The sequence below is a fragment of the Dermacentor andersoni genome, chromosome 11 (genome assembly GCF_023375885.2).
Source record: "Dermacentor andersoni chromosome 11, qqDerAnde1_hic_scaffold, whole genome shotgun sequence".
Classification (NCBI taxonomy): domain Eukaryota; kingdom Metazoa; phylum Arthropoda; class Arachnida; order Ixodida; family Ixodidae; genus Dermacentor; species Dermacentor andersoni.
This window is the reverse complement of record NC_092824.1, coordinates 36,062,097-36,085,230: the sequence shown is the minus strand read 5'-3', so window position 1 is coordinate 36,085,230 and position 23,134 is coordinate 36,062,097. Positions and strand designations below refer to the sequence as shown.

Here is a 23,134-nt window from a genome sequence, read left to right as displayed (position 1 = left end):
CACACCAAAATGCTTGAAACATCCACCACCACAACAAGCATCGACGCTCGCTTGCTGCACATGTGGGAAGCCCGGCGTAGCCTGCTGAAGCGTTGGAAAAGGCAAAGATTAAATCGCAAGCTCAAGAGGCGAATAGCACTACTCACACAAGAGGCTGTGGAATACGTTACCATGCTATGCCAAGAGAATTGGCTATACCTCTGCGACAGCTTGAGAGGAAGACTGAGTATTTCCAAGACGTGGAAGTTATTGAGGTATTTAATCAACCCGACCAGCAGCAAAACGGAATCCCCCCACAATATGGCCCGAGTAATTCACCAATTTCCTGGAAATGAGGCGGACCTCCTTTTGACTCTCAAATCCCAGTACTTCCCCACACAGACATCGGAGCCTCTGCCACCCTACACCGGCACCCCTAACGAGCTCCTAGATGAGGACATTCATCTACATGAGGTAACAGCGGCGATAATGGGCTTGAGACGCGCACAGCCCCGGGAATGGACCAAATTACCAATATGGCACTTGTAAATCTTGACAGCCCCTCGCTAGTAGAGCTTACCGCTCATCTTATCGAAGTATGGAGGAAAGAAAACCTTCCCGAGGACTGGAAAATAGCCGAGGTTCGTCTGATACCGAAGCCAGGCAAGCCACCAGCCATTGAGAACCTGCGACCGATCTCCCTCACTTCGTGTGTAGGAAAGCTCCTAGAGCACATCGTTCTCAACCGGCTACAACCATTCCTGGATGATTCGGGGAAACTTCCAACAACGATGATAGGATTCGTCCACACCTCTCAACTCAAGACATTCTACTGCAGCTGAAAGAGGAGGTGATTGTACCAGCGACACGCAACTCCCCCACGGCCATCCTCGCCTTAGATCTTAAAGGGGCGTTCGATAACGTCAAGCACACAGCAATCTTACAGAGGCTAAACGCGCTGGGCTGTGGGGCCAGGACGTACTCCTATATCAGATATTTCCTCTCAGATAGAAAAGCCATCCTAAAGGTCGGGGACAAAGCCACAAACCCCTTCCTACTGGGCGGGCGCGGCACACCACAGGGCGCAGTGTTATCCCTTCTCCTTTTCAATATCGCCCTAATAGGCCTACCACCGCTCCTCGATAACATCCCAGGGATCCAGCATGGCCTATATGCCGACGACATTACCATCTGGTCGTCCACAGTGTCCATCGGGGAAATGGAGAGCCGCTTGCAGGAGGCTGCAGACGTGGTGAGCGACTATGCTAAGTCATGCGGGCTCAGCTGCGCCCCCCAAAAGTCGGAGCTACTCCTGGTCTCACCGCGAAAGAAGCACACATCCGACTCGCCCACTATCAACATACAACTGGAGGGACACACCATCGTTCCGTCTCAGAGCGTAAAGATATTGGGAATGGTTTTCCAGTCGGATCGCACCAATACAATATTAATTCAAAAGCTTAAGAATACAACAGCCCAAGTTACGCACATGATCCGGCGAATAACAAGCAAGACAAGAGGCATGGGGGAGGCGGACACGCTTCGGCTTGTCCAAGCCTTCGTCGTGTCTCGAATGACTTACGCTATTCCATACGCACTACTCAACGAGACGGAACTGAAGAAAATCAACACGATGATCACAAAGGCATAAAAGCAGGCGATGGGCCTGGCAACCAGTACGTCCACAGAACGCCTACTATGACTAGGTGTGCACAATACGGCCGAGGAGCTGATCGAGGCACATTTATCCAGTCAGCGAGCAAGGCTGGCGGTTACGGAATCAAGGAGGTCCATTCTCTTACTCCTGGGGCTCTCTGCCCCTCTGAGCCATCCGCCGCCTCAGACTGTTAGCTTACCCCATGCCATCCGGAGAAACATCACCGTACGTCCTCTACCTCGCAATATGCACCCAGTGCGCCACGCAGAGCGAAGGGAGGCCCGCGGCCTGGCCATACACAAGCGATACGGGACTTTACCCTCTACAGCCTACATGGAAGCGCCTTCTTACTCCAGACGCGCAGCCACAACAGCCACCCTAGTCGTCAACACAGAACATCGGAGCAGCATTTCGCTCACATGAAACAATCCCCTTCAAGCCGAGGAAGCGGCCATAGCCCTCGCGCTCTCTCAAACAGAGGTTGAAGTCATAGTGACCGACTCCCAACAGACGTGCCGCAACTTTGCTAGCGGCAGAATTCATACCACTACGCTCCGGATTATCAATGAAAAGCCGCCAACGAGATCAGTCATGATCATCTGGGCGCCAGCTCATCAAGGCATTCCTGGCAACGAGGTCGCCAACCACGTGGCTCGAGATCTGACCCACCTAGCCGACGCCGAGGAATCTGAACCTGAGCGCATGCACCCTCTAGTCTCGTACCAAGACATCACACAACACTACAAGCTAACCCGCAGAACATATGCACCCCCACACAAGTCACTACCTAGAGAGCAGGAGCGATTCCTCCGAGCTCTACAGGTTAATACATTCCCCCACCCAACCAAAAATCACCTCATAGACCCTACACAATTCTCTCCGCAATGCCGCTTCTGCGGAGAGCCCGGGTCCCTCAGGCACATAGTAGGGGGTTGCAGAGCGGCACCCTTAAATCCTCCGATCCCTTACCCCACTAACGAGCTTTGGGAGAGAGCCTTGGCCAGCTCCGACCTCGAGGATCAGCAACGGCTAATTGCGAGGGCCCAGGACGCGGCCCGAGCTCAAGGCATTCTGGAATGAGGACGCCTCTCCAAATATGCATTCACCCAATAATAATGTTTATTCTGTCTCTCTGTGGGGATCCTCCGGTAAAAAAGGAGTACTGACATGAAAATTTCGCATCTCTCTTCTTTTGCTTTCTTAGGCAGCTGTCAACTCCATGCTCATTCTACAGAGCCGATTTTTTTCGATATAGCCAGAAATATTCGATTACAGCACCTTTAACACCGCGCGCTCGAAACCTTCACCAAACACAGAGCGGCTTCGAACATGGCAAAGGAGGCTCATCACGTGGCCAAAAACAGAGGTGGCGACCACGTGCTGTCAAAAACAACTTAATTAAGCGTCCGCCGATGAACACGCCATGGTAGTTGAAGGCCATGCAATGACCGCGTCACCTGAAGCTGCGAATTGGGCCCTTGTAATTGTTCGTTTCTCTTGTAAATGCCGTGAAACACACTCATCACTCTTGTCCCGTCGGTTCGCGAATGGGCTCGGCTTTTGCCGGCATCGCCACAGTGCGTGCGAGCGCGTCAGTGGTGTCTGATGCCTCAAGACGGCCACAAAAGGTTTCCATGACGTGATGAGTCTCCTCTTTCAAGACCGGAGCCTCGCTACACTTGGCAAGCGTTTTAAACGGTTGGCAATGAAACGTAACGTGTATAATTATTTGTAGCGCTATCGGAGAATGGAAGCTAAGTAGCGTAATTACAGGGTTGACGGCCATCCCATCAAGCAATAAGGACGATAAATGTTTTAATGTATATGCATCAAGTTGACAGAGTCATTTAGTGTTGCATAAATTTATTTTTCATTTCATTTATTTCATTTATTGATACTGTCCGCCCAACTTTGGGCTTTTACAGGAGTGGTAGGTGACAATACAAGCAGCAATATATTTACACGATAAAGAAAAAAGTAAAACTCATACTCAGTTCTAGACTCTAGAGAGGGAAGTTCAGCAAGTTCACATCACTGAGTAGGAGAGTGAGGACGATGATATTTGTTAAAAATAAATCGTGCAGCAAGCCGTGGAATTTTATCCAGCTTAGACTGATTAGATGAAGTGTATGGGTCCCACACAATTTTGGCGTACTCTATAACCGGTCGAATCAGGCATTTTACTTCAAGGGTAGCATTATGCACATTTCTTCTAAGCGACCACAAGGCTTTCTGGGCCTTCGCAGATACGTAATCAACGTGTTTATTCCAACGCAAATCCGAGGTAAACTTTAAACACAAGTATTTAAATGTTGATACTTTTTTTAACAAGACACCTTCAATGAAATAAGCGCAATCAATAATACAGTGAACTCTCACTTGAGTGAACTTCAAGGGACCGAAGGAAATAGTTCACTTGACTGAAAGTTCACTAAACTGAATATTCAGTAGACGAACCTAAGACGTGGCATACAGTCAAAAGTTTGAAGTGAAATTCATGGAGCAAAAGAAATGGCATCCATAGTGTTAGAAATGTGTGAAATGGAATTTGTACATATCAGCAAGTAAGAGGTTCATAACAGTTATAACGCTGCCTTTCTCACTCAGAAAAAAAATTTGTACTCGTCTTGTGCACTTGTACTTTTAAAGCAAATGAATTAACAAACTGTCCAAAGAGTCAATGTTCTTGTACACTTCTGGCGCATCCTGCTGTTGAGACACAAAGTATTTCAACTTTGCAATGTACCCTACAACCTCAGCTAGAGTTATAGGGCTTGAAACTGGCGATGATGATGATGATGATGGCCTCATGTTATGGCTCATACCCACGCTGGGGGATTGGCCAAGAATTGCGTGCTGAAACGTTCACCTAATCTTTTGAAGTGCTACTTATTCGATGAGAAAAAATATAACGAAAGAGAGATTAAAAAAAAAAAAAAAAAAAAACCTACAAGAACAACCAAAATACAAGACAAAAGTTAAAAAGTTATTCGTTTTGTTGACTGAATGTAACTGCAAACGGCATCAAATACGTCCCTGTGGCTGACCCCTATAACTGACGCACCGAAAGATAGTATGATTTCTGGTGATAATATTAACCCTAATTTTGCGAACGGAAGTTCTAGGTGTCTTTTTCTTAACAATTTGTATCGTCGACATACCAAAAAATAATGATCTAGTGATTCTGTTTCTTGGCAGTATGGGCACAGAGGAGATAGCGTCAGACCAGTCCTGTGTAAATATAGGTTTAATGGAGGGACACGGCAGCGTAATCTCGTGATCGCTACTTCTGATTGTCTTGATGGACACCACTGGATCTTCCACGGAAATCTGAGGTGCTGATATTCTGTCCATGTCGTTATTGATTCACTGACATCTCTATGAATAGAATATTTTCTATATCTGATTGCTGTTATGTGAGCCACCAAAGGAAGAACAGGCATTATAGGTCCACTCAGGGATGCTCGCGCTAATGCGTCTGCCATTTCATTTGAATGTAAGCCACAATGTCCAGGTACCCATAATAGTTTTAGAGAAGTCAACTGTGGAGGAACTAATGTTAGAAACGTCTTTATTGGTGGCGAATTGGAACTGGCTCAGCAGTTGCTTCTTCTTCGTCGCACTCTTCTTCTTCTTCAGGACGAACACTGGAAAATATCTCCAGATCCGTCTGTCCAGCACAGGTAATCAGTGCACTGTCCCACTGTGCATAGTCTTCAAACGAAGTATCTGATCGTAACTGCTAAGTTACGATCAGATAACTGAGTAAGTAACTGATCGTAAAATAAGCCTTGGTGCTCTGAACGAGTTCGTTAAACTGAAATATTGACTTCCGAAATTCGTTCAAGTGAAACAATTTTGCATAGTATATATAAGAAAACTGCCGGGAATATTCGATAAACCGAAGTTCGTACAACTGAGAGTTTACTGTACTTCGTTTTGTAGTGATAGACATGTAAACCGTTTTTTCAGAGTACAAAACCATTTTCCAGGTGTCACATCAATTTTTTACCTTTTGCAAATTTGAATTTAAATCGGTCTGATCGGCAGGTGATTCAATAGGGTTATACAGTACGCAATCACCTGCGAAGAGTCTGATGGGAACTGTAATGTTTTGCGGCATGTTATTGATAAATAATAAAAATAACAGGGGGCCCAATACACTTCCCTCCATGGAATCATGAACAAGTTACATCACATAAGGCTTGCTGACCGACTTTCGGCAAGTGGTTTAATATTCTTCAAACGTGGACTCGACGACCTTGGTACGTTCACTGTACGTCTTGCAGTGCGATCACGTGACGTCGCTGTCATTTGCGGTACGGGTACCTACGCAATCAGAGCGCTTTGTTTGTTGGCACGAGAGCGCTTGAATATGAAGTTAGACATGGTACGTAATATGTCCAGACTCACGAAAGAAAGCCCTTTTTGCAGGAGATTGTCCTGTGCGTTCACAAAATAACGTAGTAAGAGATGCCTACAAGGGAGCGAAATCACGCGGATTGTTGCTTCTTCAAAATGGCGTATCGCTGCCTCGAACACTCCACCGATTTTGTAGCGCGCGCAATCGACGATCGCTGATAACTCAGACGCAAGCCCACTACGATGAACCAGCCAATTGCTTAGTGAAAACTGTCGTATAGCTGGAGCAGTATTTACTTAAGTTATACAGAAAACTTCAAAGGGCCCCCTGTGTGTTTTTCAATATTTCTTTTCATATGACCTGGTTAATATATATATTAGGCGTACGTACAACACGCTAACTAATTCCACACTTTCAGTTACTACCGTGTAAGCGGGGGCTCGAAGCTTCTCAAGTGGATAGATCCGATTTCTTTCAGACCCTTCCCGCAATATTTGTGGATGGAATAAAATAGACTTGATTTGATCACTCTTGCAACAGTTTTGAAACCAGCAGCTCTTTTGTTTTGAGAGGTACAGGATGTGAATTATAACAAGATAACTTTGTCCAATTAATAACGTTGTGCAATTTATTGTGCGGCCAGTTACTTTCACCGTAAACTTCACTCTGAATGCGACTGAATAAACTTTTTTTCTTTATGCAGTCGTTTAGGTTTGAGAAGCAATCCTGGGCTGCTTCCTAATGAAACTATGGCCTGCGGACTAAGAAGAGGAAGACGAGGTGACTGACCTGCCCAGACGGACGGGGTGTCAACAAAAGCCGCGACAGGACGACCATGGAGGAGCAGAAGCAGTCCACGAGCACGCAGGTATGCACAAATTTAGTCTGTTCGTTCACTCCGGCTGTCCTCGCGCTAAAGCATTTTGGGTTTTTGATCCAGTGCCTGCTGTGTAGAGACTACCAACTGAAGCGCAGGGAAAATAATGGCTACGCGTTTCATTGAGACGTAAAAATAATAAGGAAAATGCAAATCAATGTGGACAGAAAGAGAACTCGTGACAGGTGAAAGCCTAGCTCACATATACAGAAATCCCCCGTGCAATGCTCTAAGCTACCGTGACGGCCGTCATACGAACAACTTTGTTGGGCAGTTTGTTGTGTATTGCCCGTGATTAGCTCTGCAAGTATTAGTGCCACTGCGGTTATATCTAAGAAAAAGTCGAATACCTCGGTTCTTTCTTTTCCTTCTTGTTCCTTTATGAGAGCTAAAAAAGTTAAGCCTGGCCACTTTTTACAGAAATACCGGGTTACGGTAAACGAGCACGGCAGATGATGATGATGATGATGATGATTACTCAGCGGCAATATTGTGTTTTTGTGCAATAATGGCGTTCTCGTCGAAGCAATTAAAAGCTAAAGGGACTGCATGTTATGGGTAGCAATGTTGCCGACGCTTTACACGAGCAGATGAGTAACGTATGGTCAGTTACTGTAATAATAACACTGTCTGCTTTCTATGGGAACTCTGAGCCACAAGATGGCGTCACAAGGTGACGCCACCAACCCGGCTGCTCACGTTAATGCCCCCGGTAACGCAGTATTCCATGTACCGTGATTACGTGGATGTAAAAGCTATTTTTTTTTTTAGTGTCACTGCACAAAACTGTTACTTGTCTTTTTTGCTTCCATATACAGTTACTTCATAGCTTGTACATTATTTCGGAGCTTGTTTTCAAGCAAAGTTGCAGGTTTTCACTAAAGAGCCATGTAAGCAGATAGATACAGTGATGGTTTCCGTTTAGGCGATAAATTATGACAATGAAGTGGTTCAATCGCCCAGAATCACTGGTTCACGCAATTTAAGATTCACTGAACAAACATCAGTCTCATGCCAGACGGATATCAATGCTGCGAGGTTTTCTTTTGGAAAAAGTCTTGCAGCGAACTGGACTGATTGAGGGCATCTCCTCTTTTATTTTTTATTTTTCACGCGTAAAGCCGGGTTAACTGTACAGGTGAAAAAACTCCAAGATGTTTTTGTAACAATGAAGTATCACAGTTCTCAAGAGGAAGCTTTAGCTTGGGAGCTCCTATATAAATGCACGGGAACGGAGAAATAATTTTTATCAGCAATTTTTCTTCACTGATTTTGACATGGTTTATTGCATTTTAAAAGAAGCTAAAATAAAGTAGCACTAGTGAGTACAGCGTCAATTTATGATATCAGTTTATAATTCTTAAAAACTGAGAAATAAAAATATGCAGATCCCACGCACTGTGGGAATCGATGTAAAAGAAGCCTTCTGTGCTGTTCGCGTTGATTGACAATAATTAGCGGTGATGTTTCTTCAACTTTCAACTTCAATTCTGCGATCTTCATCTGATAAAACAGAGAAACCTAGCTATAACCAAGTTCAAGGGCAAGGCACAGTTACTTCGTTGTATCGATCACTTCGTTAGATCTATTGGTGCACGTAATGCAGTATCAATCTCAATGGTTACTTCAAAGAGGATTTCACTCACTTTGTAATGTCCATTATTTCGGTATATGCACTTTCGTTATAACAAGGTTGGAAAAGGCTTAGGTTTACGAAATTGTTTTCTTTCGCAGCACTAATAAATACACGACTTGTTTGTGAGTGGGACTGTTCCAGATTCCTCGTAAATATTGTAACGGTTACACAGAAGCTGTAAAGTCACGGATCATATTTCTACGCTTGAGACGCTCACAAAGGTGCAGTTTCCAGAACTTCAATACCTGCTATTAGTGCGGAGTTGCAGATGTGTGAATTTCGGGCGTTTAGCTTTCTTAAAACTTACCAATTTTCGGCGAAATTTTTGAAAAACTTTAGGTTCTAAATCGTAATTCTGCTTCCTAGGATAGCTTAGTGTACGTCTGCTTCCTAGAGTTACTAGCATCAGACCACAGCGGTTGTCTGATACGAGCATTCATGCGTTTTAAATGCATTTGAATAGGGAAATAAACGCCGGTCCCGAGTTAAGCCTTCCCCTTAACAACTAAAGCCAGTACTGTGCGCGTTGTCCTAACGTTGAGGCAGCAGATGGACGCACGTCCACCGACTAGAAGACTGGCGCACACGCTCGAGGCCGAAATGTCGAGAAAGTTTGCCTGAGTAATATATTTCGATTTGGTTTTCTCCGTAAACAGGAGCCGCATAAGGCTTTGAGGAAGGAGGCAGCCGAGAGAGACGGTTAAGGCACACGTAGACTAAAGTGCGAAAAATGTACACACACAGGCCACACAAATGAAACGCCCAAGAATTGATGACGTATGGGAGCAAAATAGACCGACAGACGGACGGACAAGAAATAAACAGAACACTGTACAGATCCCACGCGCTGTGGAAATCGATGTTATGCGAACAATTGTGCAGGTAGCTGGATGGTTTCGCAACGCTTGGGTTTCAGCAAGTTAACCGGATAGACCAACGTGTTTGTGTAAGGCGATCAACTGTGGGCCTGACGCGAGCGTGGGTATGGCGGTAGCAGTGAGACAGCGATGACAGTAGTAATATGAGAGCAGTGGTGATGGGATATGAATCCTAAAGGGCATAACTTTCGATGGCTCATTCGCCCGTCATCGTGATCGTCGGCTAGACCTTCTGCGCAGATGCAAAGACACCGACGCAAAGGGCACGTGCCCTGGCGCGAGACACATACTTAAGGGGCCCGTTCTCCGCATAACGCAAACTATGCAACTGTTGAGACTGACGAGCCCTGTCGCGATAACTTTGGGGCGTCCCAAGGTTTCAATTGTGCAGTCTGTGATGACGGCTGAGTCACAAGTCGTTGCCGCCTGGGCAGGCGGTTGCGGAGAGCGTTCGTCGCCGAAGTCCGCTGTGTATCTCTTGTCGGGATGCACCGTTTCATCTTGCCAGCTCACCACAGCTTCACTTACGCAAACTCATAGAGTGAGCAAGATTTGCGTGATCCCAAAGGAAATAGTGTCGAGGAGTATATGGCCTCTGTGGACTAACCGAGCGGAGAAGGCAGGGGACTTACGCAGCCGCTGTGACGCCATTTTCGCAACGTTGTCGGGACTCCGTTGTTGTCGTGCCGCTACCCTCGTGCCGTTGTCGTCTCGCTGTCATGATTCCGGTGCGATTCCTTCTTGTCATACTGCGGTCATCGTCGCAGCATCATTCTTTTGATGCCGTTGCCGTCACGGTAACGTGCCATCTAACAATGCATGTCATTGATAATTTCTGCCACCATCATCAAATACCGCTGTCGCCATCAGCAGTATACCTCGGAATTTTTCTAGTGTGTGTGATTTCTACGGCCCGCTTCGTTTGAAAGCCACCTTAGGTGGTTTCTGCACAATTTTCTTCTTGTGAACTAAATGAACCATTGCTCTCAATTTATTTCTGGCAGAAAAGGCCTTGTCGTTCAACGTCATTGTGGGAAAATGCACGATGAATGAATGAGTTACATATGTAAGAAAATATGCTGAGGCAGTTGGCTTGCCACGGACATGTTACACAAGTATTTCGGTGACTTCTATCGCTGCAACCCACGGGAAGCGACGTATTAACATGAGGCCCAAGCGGGTTGGGGGGATACTACAATAGGGAACGTAAAACCAGCACTGCGCTTGAGTATTGCTCAAAAATAAGCAACAAGGGAGGGGAATTCTAGTAAGTTTAACTAGTGGCAGACGCTCGTGCAGCAAATAGTATGCGCGGTGGCCACTTAGCGTTGCTTCAGCCAGCGCCTATTGCGATGCTTTCATCAGTGCTGACTTAGCGCCGTAGCGAAAGGTTTGAAAAAAAGTTCATGAGCCATTCCACTCTGTGAAGGTGGACGACCAACGAAGACTGTCTAGCGCACGACACAGAGGTTATCCAGAATATTGAGCAAATGTGCGAATATATTTATTGTCATATTCTGTGGTTTCATAATATATGCTTTCAAAAGCGGTTTCTTATGTCAAGGCCAGTACATTGCTGCATGGGACACACATCTTTGCTTGGCACGTCTGGTGGCAGTTTGGCGCATATATTAACGGACGTCTCGGTTGGTTTCGGCGACGGATCCCCATCCGAAGTAAACAGCCGTTTCCTGACGTCCCCCAAGTTTACAACTGTGAGTTTGAGCATTTTTAGTTCACCACCGCACCACACGTGCAAATCCTACGCACCTTTCTTGTCTTGACAACGGGCATAACTAGTGAACTGGCCTACGGACCAGGGTCGAAAGGGGGAAGGAGGGGGACAATAATTGGCTACCAACTTTCCCTTCGGTTGGCCTCTTCTACTTGTCGTCGCGGACTGATCAGTGCTACCCGAAGCACTGACATTGAGCATTGGCGTATTGGGCGGCTCCGGTAGCTTTTGCCCGTCCAGGGTGACAGATCGAAGAGACCGAGTGCGGCGCCTTTCAGCGTCGAATACAATCCCTTCATTGTCCTCAGTGGTCAAATACTTTGTGGTTAGCGGCGTCTAGTTACTCTTCCCGTTAGCAGAGTCAGAAGAATCAGCGCCGCTCGTTTCTCGGGAAAGCTAGCGTTGGCAACTCTTGTACACTCGACTCTGCTTCGGGCTGACCGGCGGCTCGCGTCAGTGCTGTCGCGTCAGTGCTGTCGTTTCAGTGTTTTGTCTTCAAAAAATGGCAGGGCGCGCGTTTCTGGTGTTACAGCAGCGACATACTTCTCCAACGGCGTCTGCACGATGCAGGGCACGTCGCGGTCTTGCAGCCCAAACTGGCACCTCGCGCACGTCTAGTGGTTGAGCAATCCGCCCTAAAATGGCGTTCTGCACCACGCATGAAGCACGCTCTTTATTTCTTTGTATTCTAGCATTAGCCGAAAGCCAGACACCATGATGAAACAATGATCATGATAATGTTGCTTCACAAACTCGAGCTTCACAAGCCAGCGGCATTTACCAATCGGTGCAAGTAGACCAGCTTCAGAGAGTCAATGCTGGCAGAAGGTGCAAGGCAGTACTTCGTCAAGTAGACGAGAGTATAGCCGTGCGTTCCAGCGGTATATACTCTTCTTCAGTAGCAGAAGACAGACTTCTGTCGTAATCCTGGCGGCGCGGGGCGCAGTGCAGAGAGCTACCAATAACCTGTTGCCGCCCTGCTGCAGCAATCCTCTGCCACCTCAGTGATGGCGTCAACCGTCATGGAAATTGACACGTTGAAGAGAAAGCACTGTTCTTTCTTTGGGTCTCCACAACCGCTTCGTCTTAGCATCCATGCACGACGAAAAGCGTGATGCCTCAGCAGCTGAGGAGTAGGACGAAAGGGTTAACGCTCTCGAAACGCGCCAAAACGGCGAGCAACGAATAGTGTATTCGTACTAGGGTGATTTGGTAGTTTCACACGAAGGGCGAAACACTGAAAGATATAAGGTCTCGCGTTTTGCAGGAGCTCATTGGACGGTGCTCCAACCATACACCCGCCGTGGTGGTTTGGCGGCTATCGCGGTGAGCTTGTAAGCACGAGGTCGCACGTTTGATTTCCGACCCCGGCGGCCGCGTTGGATGGAGTGTGAAATGCAAAAATACACTCGTTTACCGTGCATTGGATGCATGTCAAAGAACCCCAGGTCGTGAAAATTAACCCGGAGTCCCCTACTACGGCGCCCCTCATAATCATATCCTGGTTTTGGCACGTAAAATCCCGGATTTTTTTTTTCTAATCATACACGTGGGGGCGACATGTCTCGGCGCAGCACGTGAGGCAGCTGCTGCTGCACAGCAAGAGCGGCGCCCCGGCAGCCACCAGGCGTGTCTCAATGCTGGCGCGACGACGAGTGCTGTGCTTCTGTGGTGCACGAGATGAGACGGAAGGAAAAAATTTGGAGGGCGCTTTAAAACCACTTAAACTTCGTAAAGTAGTGACACGCTTTGAAGAATGCCGCCTCCTCCTCGCGCGCTCTGGCCGAGGCCGACGCCGCGTCGCTATTGGCCTAATAGAATCACGTGGGCCCTCGCGCCGTGCGTCAGCGCCGTTTTTGCTCGAGAAGTGTCTACGGAGTGGCGAGGAGCGCATGCTGGCGCCGTTGCTACGCTCGAGCCGTGTAAGCGGCGCCACGGTCGATGAGGGAGCGTGAAAAAGAGGAGAAATGAGGAGGAGTGAAGGCGGAGGAGGATAGTGTCGCTAACTTACGAAGTTTAAGGGGCTTTAGGGCTCTTAAGCTTCGCCCTTAAAAGCGGAACGTGACAGCATTAAAAGATCCCTCACTGCTTCTGACGCTCCCCGATAACTGCAGCTTGTCTAACCGGTATGTTTTCCTGGAAGCGCTGACAGCGAACGCTTTGCACGAAGGCTAGCCTTCTGGTTCTTTTTTATTGTTTTTCCTCTACGGCGGGTGCCGCCGCTGCCGTGGATGGATGGATGGATGGATGTTATGAGCATCCCCTTTGGAACGGGGCGGTGAGTTGTGCCACCAAGATCTTGCGATTATACTGCCTAATGCTCTACCTAGGTTAAACAATGAACAAAGAAAAAAAACACTATGAACTACCACGCCCAAATTTTCTGATCCCCTATTGCGAACTGTGCTTTTGTACGTCTCCGTCTTTTGTCGTTTCCCTGCTTTTCTTCCACCAATCCTCCAATCGCCTCTCACTAATTCCACTGATCCCGCTGAACCCAAGGGCTTCAAGAAGGCCAGTGGTGCCTAAATCGACTGCTGGGTAGACGTCTTCGCATTCTAATAAAACATGCTACATAGTTTCCCTAGCTTTACCGCAGCAAGCACGTGCTTCTTCCTACTTATATGTCGCTTTATAGGTGCGTGTTCTAAGGCATCCCGATCTCGCTTCGAAAAGTAGTGAGCTTCCCTTTGAGTTATGATAAATGGTTTCTTTCCTAATTTGGTTTTTTCCTCTTAAGTAGTTACTCATGGCAGGTTTCTTTTCAATTGCCGGCACCCATGAGATTATTTCAGCCTCTCTGACTTTCCGCTTGACCTTCTTTGTTTCTGTGTTGCCCACCCTACAGGCCGCATACTTGCTGGTAAGCTTCCTAGTTCTTTTCCTCCACTGTGAATCAACGTTTTTCCTGTGCAGATACCTGAACACTCTCCCAGCCCATCTACTTTACGTGGATGCTTGGAGGCGAGCGCCATCTGGATGGCGTTGCAGGGAACCGAGCGGGGTGCGCCGTTCGTGCTAAAACAGACCTGAAACGGAAGCTGAAAAAGGGGTTTGTGTTTGTGTTTCCGCGTAACAGAATTATGTTTCTTCGCATATTGAAATTACAATTCGATGCCATCATGTCAGTAGGTTGCGTGCAAGTTGAACTTTACGAATTTTCTGAGGCACTTTGAGAAAGCCAATTATTTAGTACAGTAACGCCTCTGCGCCATGCGGAGGGCCTGCGTGTATTGGGAGGCGGGGTTCGGGATGATTTTTCTTGTACGGGCATCGCTGCCGGCACTGTGACCGACGCCGGATTTTCAGCGAAAAGGTGGACCGTTACACTATCGCATTAAAACCGTCGGCATTTGTAGTTTGACGTAGTGTCCGTTAAGTTCAGCGCAAACCACGGTATGCGCATTTTGCAGTGGCAGCTACTGCGTATTTCGCGATAGGGCGCAAGGGGAATGACGATCGCAGTTACATCTCGCGCGCGATAGATAGGAAAGCATGAAGTAATGATGGGAGGGAATGGTGGTGGGGGCGGCTTCGACTCCGCCAAGAAGTGCGTATCTCGCACGGCGGCGAGCGGCCGCGTGCACCGTATCTTTATAGGAATCTGCAGAGGCTCATACTTTTGTGCGCGCTCTATTCTAGTCGCTCTTGCGTTGAAGCGATAGACAGCACGAAGGTCACTTCGCTCGTTGCTGCGACCGCGCTTGCTCACACCAGTGTTTTGACAGGGAGTGCCTGTGCGGATAGAGTGTGATGTGTTCATGTTTGCTTCTACGCGCTTAAACCATGCTTGTTAATTCAGTAAGCGATTGTTTCAAAGGTCATAGGATCGACAAAAGTACTATCCGTACTTCGTATAGCTGTCTACTAATTGGCTATCGCAATCGATGCTTTGCCTTTCGGGCGAAACTGCGACCTTTTTTCATAGGTTCGCAGGCGGAAATACTTAAAATGCAGACTTAAATGTGTTTTTCTGAACTTTTTTTTTTTTGTCGTAGCGAGGTGGCGTCAGGTCGCAGAAGCGTCTTCCAGACGGCTCTAAATGCGTTCCATTACTTCGCATCGAAGCTGTTTCGGTTGTCTCCTTAGCTATCTACGCAGACTGTCTCCAATGCTGGGATTTCTCGACACGCACGGCGGCTGCACGGCTGCCATTATCCGCCATGTTGACTCTCTGATTGGCTGTCGAGAGGTCACGTGTTTTAAATTTGTGCCGAGAAACGGAAGTTTTGCAAAATGCAATTGTGCGTTTTCATCAAAATGACATGGCGTGACGTGATTGCAATATTATTCGAGTAATACTTTTTTTTGCACGTCCTTCGCAACTATATTGCACTTTAGCGATTTAATAAGGAAGTGGATGGTAGCGTTCGGGAGTCCGTGCAATGCACCTGCAGTTTCACGAATATAGGGTTGGCGGTTAAAGATAACCGCCATGTCAGCTTGCTGATTGGCTGAAGGAATATCCCGTGAAGAGTGTCAGAGGAGGGGCCCTTTCGTAAGCGTCAATTTGACGTTGCCTCACGTTGCGCTGGGGCACCATTGTGGAGATTTCCCGCCATGATTTTGGATTTCACGAGCCGCGCGAATTATGTTAATGAGCGGCAATATGCAATGGCGGACGAGAAGCGTCCGTATAACCGCATTTTCACCCGTCGTTCGGGGCCTTGAAAATATTTTTGTTCGTAACGCCCGGTCATAGTATTTGGGACGCTCTCTGATGGGGTTGGCATTTGTGCCCTGCAATTTCGCAGACGGCGAAGTACGGACCTCGCGTGTCGTCCGAAATTGAGCGGGACAGGCTAAAAGTTGGGTGGTAGACGACTGCGGAGGGCTTCCTTCCGGTGTTGCTTCGTGAACCGGGGGCACTAGCAGTTCGGTGGGCGTGTGCGAGCCCTCGCGGTCGCAAAGCTGGCGCGACGAGGAGCGCCGGAAGCGAAAAGCGCACACATGTATTCGAAAGCGAACGTTGCGTGCCGTCGCTTTAATTTCAGTTTCCCTCTGCCGCGTTCCGTAATTGAGCTGATTACGCGGTCTCCAACACTGGAGGCGGGGAGCGCGCATCAAGCAATGAGCCTTCTCACTGTTCGGTTGGTATGATGACGCTCTCGGCAGATCACGTGCTACTCGTCGCGCGGCTCTCGCGCGGCGTCATACGCATGACATGCCGGCGACGTAGCGAGCGAAGAGTGAAATATGATGTACTTTGATAAGTGTGTCAACCGCGTAGAATTTTTCTTTAACATAACGCAGACGGCAATGAATGACAGTCAAGGTGCCAGGAAGATCATTTGTACTCTTTCAGGTGAGTCCTCGTAATTCCGGAGTAATTGAACCTTGACTGTTTTGTGCAGCCACTCATGTCACGTCTTTTTTTTTGACATGAAGAACTGAATCTCCGGTTGAAAGTTCGTGCACAACTGCTGGCTGGAGGCGTCAGGGGAAAATAAATAATTATTCTTTCCCCCTAGGTGACGAAACGTTGCAGGTTCGACCCTTTAAAGATGGTTGTGCTTTCGAAAATCCGAGGACACCTAAGCACCTCTTATGAGTTATGAATGCGAATTGAATTGAATGCCACTGAATGGTTCTTCGAGTTTTGCGGTACGGGTAATGTACCATAGCGGTATGTGCTGCCCGAGGCAGCAAGCAGCAGCGAGCAGCCTGCGGTGCCAACGCCGCATGCCACCGATGTCCTGCGCGACGAGAGACCGAGGAAGCAGCAGCGGCCACCAAGGCCGGCAGGCGTGCGCAGCAGCTCAGTGGGAGGGAGAGAGGGGGAGATACGGACCGCGCGCGGCCTTCTGAGAGTGAGGGTGAAGTGGTATAGCGGCAATGTCCTCTCCCCTCACGCAACACCTGGCGCGCTCTTGCAGTTGACAGGTGTTCCCTTTCGCTAGCTCTGCTGCGTCGAGGCCCGCTCGTGACGTTGCGTTGCAGCCAATGGGAATTTAGGTGCCGTTTCGCTGCTACAGACGACAGCCGCCAGGTTTGTTGCTCAACGGGCCACTTGATTGGTGCTTTCGCATACATAATGTAGTCGTACGTTTGGGAACACGCTGCATACTGCAGAAAAAAAAAATGCAGTCACTGTGGGTAAGCAGAGTTAGTTTTACCGGCAGCTTAACGCAAGTGATATTTGCTGGAGTGAACTGGGATAAACAATTAGTCTGCAAAAACGTATACGCCTCAACAGGAGGAGATAATTACTGCCGGTACATTATACCGCGCAGGACGAGGACACCCGGTGTGGCTGGTTTGGCTTTTCGCCGTCGGTGGCGCAGCGGTTCGCCAGGTCCGAGTGGGTGCTGGCGTGCTTCTGCGCGGCCGGCTTCGTGCAGGGCATGGTGATCAGCGGCTTCGTCAACGTGTCGCTGCCCACGCTCGAGCGGCGCTTCCACCTGCGCAGCGTCGAGTCGGGCCTCATCGTGTCCATGTACAACGTGGGCTCGCTGCTCTTCATGGCGCCCGTCACGTTCTTCGGGAGCGAGAGGCACAAACCGCGCATCATGGCCGTGGGCGTTGCGATGATGGGCGTCGGCTCGTTCATCTTCAGCTTGCCCCACTTCATCGCGCCGCAGTACAAGTACGATAGGTCGCCGTATAACCGCCTGTGCAAATGTCCCGGCTGTCATGCAGGAAGACTTAAAAAGAAAGAGACTGATCGTTTTACGCCTTTGAGTAAGAAAAAGTCTCTCTTGAGCGTCACGTGACAAATTCTAGTTACAATATAGTGATAGCAATCTGGTCATGGAACTTCTGCGTAACGCTATGGGAAAGCTTAGTATAGCGTCCGCCGTCGACGTACTGCCGCGCTGGCGCAGGCAGAAGGTGAACTGCAGCAGACGCCGAACAGACGTCACAAGCGTTCTGTGCGTACGCTCGCTATTGCGCAATGGTCGACTGCCTGTGTCGGCGTGTAAATATTGTCGACACAGTGTGCGAATTGCCGCCCTGTTTCTATACAGTGGTCAGAAACTTAAAGGCGAACACTTTCGAAACGACTACAACGCTTTAGTTCATTCCAAGTTCAACTGCGTTCCCAACAGCGGCTTAACTTATAATTAAAATTGCGCACTTGGACTGCTCCATCGTTAGTATTAACGACTACAGAGGAAGTTCACGTCGCACTTTTATGTAAATGCGCGTAAAGACAACCTGCGTTTCAAACTAACAATGCTAAACAACTGAATAACTAATTAAAGAAATTGGTAATAACTAAATTAATTACGAAATTACTAAAGTTATTGTTACCTATGACTATATTAATAGAAAATTATTACTGGATTATTACAAATTATAACTAGTATGATCAATAAAATAGTTACCAACTCATTACTAAACTAACAAATCTAGCCACCTGACTAACCTCACAAACTGGTAATTACTATACTATTTATAAAACTAATAACTGACCTAACTTACTAAATAATCTAACCACTACAGTAAATAAACTCAAGAATAAGTAACGGAACAAACTACAATAACAAAACCAACTCTACGAATAAACTAATTACAGAATAACAAATACACCAACTAAACTGACTAGGTAAATAAGTGAACTATATAAACTAATTAAATAACCAATCTAACAATGTTAACCAACCGATTAACTAAGTTATCTGAAATAGCAAAATTATTCACTTATAACCGGCCTAACTATAATAACCAAGCAAATATATTTAACTTACAAGCTAATCAACTAATAATTGGCACAGTGAACTAGCTAACCAAGCATAACTGACATATCCAACTAATTAACAAGACGAAGTGCGAATAGAGACAGCCGAGCGAAACAGCTTGTGCAAGGAAGGCTACTAGAGGGGGAGGTGCCATGTATAATTTAAACACAAAGGCATCGCACGTTAAGTTAGTTTCCCAAAAGTTCCCCTTGCATTCTCACTCTACAAGTATTCCGAAATGAATGTGGGAGAGGCGCCTTTCCTCGTGAAAGATTTGCATGATCGCGCAGCCCGTCCAGATTGCTCACTGCATGGATGGATGGATGGATGTTATGAGCGTCCCCTTTGGAACGGGGTGGTGGGTTGCGCCACCAAGCTGTTTCTATTATAATGCCTAATGTCCTACCTAGGTTAAACAATAAAAAAAAAAAGAAAAAGAAAAACAATATGAACTACTACGCCCAAATTTTCTGATCCCCTAGTGGGAACTGTGCTTTTGTACGTCTCTGTCTTTTGTCGTTGCCCTACTTTTCTTCCACCAATCCTGCAATCCCCTCTTACTAATGCCTATTGCGGACATGTTTACCACTGCTCCCGCTGAACCCAAGAGCTTCAAAGAGGCCAGTGGTGCCTAAATCGACCGCTGGGTAGACGTCTTCACATTCTAATAAAACATGCTCCATAGTTTTCCTAGCTTTACCGCAGCAAGCACATGCTTCTTCTTCCTTCTTATATCTCGCTTTAAAGGTGCGTGTTCAAAGGCATCTCGATATCGCTTCGAAAAGTAATGAGCCTTCTACTTACGCCATCACCTTCTACTTACGCCAGCGCCTCTGGTGCCACCTTTTGTCCCTACACAAAATTCTCGGGGAAGTTTTATGAGCAGACGTGGTAGTTTTACCCCTAGACGAGACTCTGAAAATGAAAGCAAGATTTAGCGTTGCGCTGAAGGCGTCTCAGAACGTCGATGTGATGGCGAATGCTGCAAGCGGCGTCGTGGACGTCGCACCTCGGTGGCGCACGAAATGAGACCCCCCCTCCCCCCCAAACGAGTAAAAACCATTGTTGTTTGTCAGTGCCCATAGAACGGATTAGATAAACTCGGCTGGACATTTACGGTTCGTTTCGCTCAGAGTGGTCTATGCACCACATTACAGTATGGAAAATCTGTCGTGCGGAGGCCCGGAAGGTGCAGGAAGGATCGTGAAAGGGTTCAGTTGGGTAGGTGCAACACCCTCTAGAGAACGTAAGGCCTTCTGTCTGTACCCTCTCCGCTTGAGCTACGTCACGCAAAAGAGGCCCACGTAGAAGTTCCGTGCAGCGTGCTACGAAGATACGTACGGCGCACCTGTGTTGAAAATGAGACGCGGAAGACCGAGTGGGCGACGACGGCGATAACAATTGGATTAGTTCCGGGAACCCTGCCGCTCCTTGGATAGCTGCGGGCTTAGAAAAGTCCTGGCATGCTGCTACGTGCTTCCGAGTGCACTTTCTTTCAGGACGTGAACCGTGCATGCAGTCTCTGCGCTTATGCTGCGATTGTGGTTGTGTCTCCGGCAAGCGTACATTGGTGCGGAATCTGGATTACGTTCATGCCAGGATAAGCCTAATAAGTGCTGCGTGCCCACTTTCTGGAGAAATTACAAATCGGGGCCGCAAAATTATGCGTTCATGTTTCTGCAAGATCACTGGCAATATTGGGTGCCAGTGCTAAGGCAAAGAGGAAGAAAGCTGGAATTATGCGGATTAAGGCAGCTGTTTCTTTGTATATAGTTGCACGAATGTTTTGTATCTCCATTGCTGAACTCATTTGAGGTGTTGTAAGTACATGGACTGCGGCACTGTATAAGATAACGCCTCGAAAGCCAGATTATTCGTTTAGGGCCTAATCTAGACTGGAATAAATACATGTGTCCCGAATGTGAAGAAGGGCACACCAGTGAAGTTGTTAAAGGATATGTGTTATGGTGCAGTGCTAACATTTTGTTGAAGGACTTTCATGGTTGCATGAACGGCAAACTCTTTGACGCCGACGATAAATCAATGCAATGAAGTCACTCTGAAGAAGAGGGCAGCCCTGTGACTTTTCAATATACGCCATGCTCCCTGCCATTATTTACGAGAAGTTCATTCTCAATCCTAAGGTTGAACCAGCTTATTTTTTATGGACGGGCTTTTTATAATGCAGCGCGCAAATAGTTTTGCATAAATAAAATAATAGTGGAACTCCTTCGGTTCTCTGCGGGCCATCTCCTCAACTATGCCTAAAGGAAAACAATAACTGGGCTCTAGTTAACGTTGCCCATAAGGCCACGATCCATTCATTCAACCCGTATCCCGGAGCGCGCCGCCGGCCTCTTCTCCGTGACGTCACTCGCCGAGTGACGTCACGTCGTCAGGCCTTCTCTTGTTTCTGGGTGACGATATTTCCCTTTCTCAGCTGTGTGCGCTGTGCGATGGGCGCTGTGCTGGGCATCACGCTCACGCCAGGGCGGCGTCTCCACAATTGCTACCACAACAAAAATACACAGGAAAATACCACGGGTAATAGACGCTGAGCATGTGGTTGGGAGGCGGCTGTTTCAGGCAGCCGAGCGCGCCCAGGGCATTCTGGAGAGTAGAACGGGTGGTGGAGTGCGTTCACGCCGACGACGTGATTAAGGGCTATCGTAAACAAAACAGAGCCTTGGAAGGTATGTCAACCGTGGGGAACCGATGTCCCGAAAGGCATGTCCAGGAAAGGCTGCAGCGTATGTAAGTTGCACTCTTCATCAGACTCGCGTTGATCTTTCACGGTGGTGTACTCTATGGCAAGAAGTCGTGGCCGTATTGGTTCGTCTCCAACGCACGGACGTTATCATCGTTTCATACTATGCCCGCCCCTACAGCGGTCGTGCGGCTCGGTTGTGTCTCGGCTGGCTGGGACACCTACGACAGAAACATCCTGGTTGCCACATTATGGTCGCAGGAGATCCTAACGCGCCCCACACCACATGGGGATACGCTATTTCCAGTGCGCGTGGTACATGTGTGCTGGACACATTTATGGACGCCCAATTCACTCTGCTTAATAATGTGTCAGTGCCTACTCGTCGGCGAGACCACCCTCGCGCGCCGCCACACTCACCGGACTTATCTTGGTGGCCAGGAAGGACGACCGTCTCGTGGTCATGTGAACCCCACTGCTGGGGTAGCAACCATCATCCGATTCACCTTGGCTTATCTTCGGGAGGAACAGGCCGCCTCCGCCGACTATGTCGAGTGGTGGACTGGGATCGATACAGGGTAGTATCAGAAAGCAATGTATCCAACTTCATGGTGGACCCGTCCCATTGTCTTAAGGAGGCATTAGTTGAGGCGACACGTACGTCGTGGGTTGATGAATCGCGAATCGCTCCTGGTTTGCAGCTTCTGCGTCTCTGGGCGTCGCGCCGCCAAGCAGAACATGCATCAGAACGTGGCCCTGCATCAAGTACCCTTCGCTTAGAGGCCCAACGCCTTACTGCAGTAGCTCGGCGCCATGAACACCGCTTAGAACGTGGCCGCTGGATGGACTGGTGCTCTTCTCTCGGACCTTCGTCGTCCAATGCCTCCATTTGGCGCACCTTCCGGGTAATGGAACGTGGTCGGCGCCCTCCAGAGCCCGCAGCCTGCGCCCTGTTAGCATCGGGCCAGACACCAGCAGTATTCGCAGAAACTGTCACCCACACCTTTTTTCCGGCTTTGGACACAGCACCGCCTCCCTTTGTTGTTCAAAACTGCCTTCCCGCGGACGCAGGCACGCCGCCTACGCTCTCTGACATCGAGGGTATACAAGCTGCCTTCATTATGGCGGAACTGTTAGCGGCAGTCGACGTGTCGAAGCCATGCAAGGCACCAGGACCGGATGGCATACCGTATGAACTTTATAAAGATACGGAAGGCAAGGTTCTCGAAGTGCTGTTGGGGGCCATAAACGAAGCCTGGGCTACAGGGGTCATTCCCGATTCTTGGCGGCATGCAGAAATGGTCCCTATTCCCAAAACCGGAAAACCCCAAGATAATATCGCTCATATGCGCCCAATAGCACTAACCTCAAGGTTAGGCAAGCTGATGGAGCGTATGCTCGCGACACGTATTACATGGTGGCTCGAGCGGTACTCATGGTATCCTCCAGGCCAAATCGGGTTCCGTGCTCATCTAGGCGCAGATGATGGCCTTGCGTACCTATCTTCTATGATTCTCATCGGAGGCCGCTCCCGAAGAATTCGCACGGTTCTGGCAATGGATATTCATAAAGCATACGATAATGTGAGTCACGAAGCAATTGTCGGAATTCTCCACTGGC

General features: G+C 48.2%; 1 protein-coding gene across 1 annotated transcript in view; it reads left to right on the top strand.

The window, feature by feature from the left end:
- Positions 1-23,134, top strand: part of LOC126518157 (solute carrier organic anion transporter family member 4A1-like) — a 67,059-nt gene that overhangs the window by 9,602 nt on the left and 34,323 nt on the right. Inside the window, exon 3 of the mRNA XM_072285179.1 lies at positions 17,359-17,711. Within this exon, the coding sequence (XP_072141280.1) occupies positions 17,359-17,711 (353 nt within the window). The remainder of the gene's footprint in view (positions 1-17,358; positions 17,712-23,134) is intronic.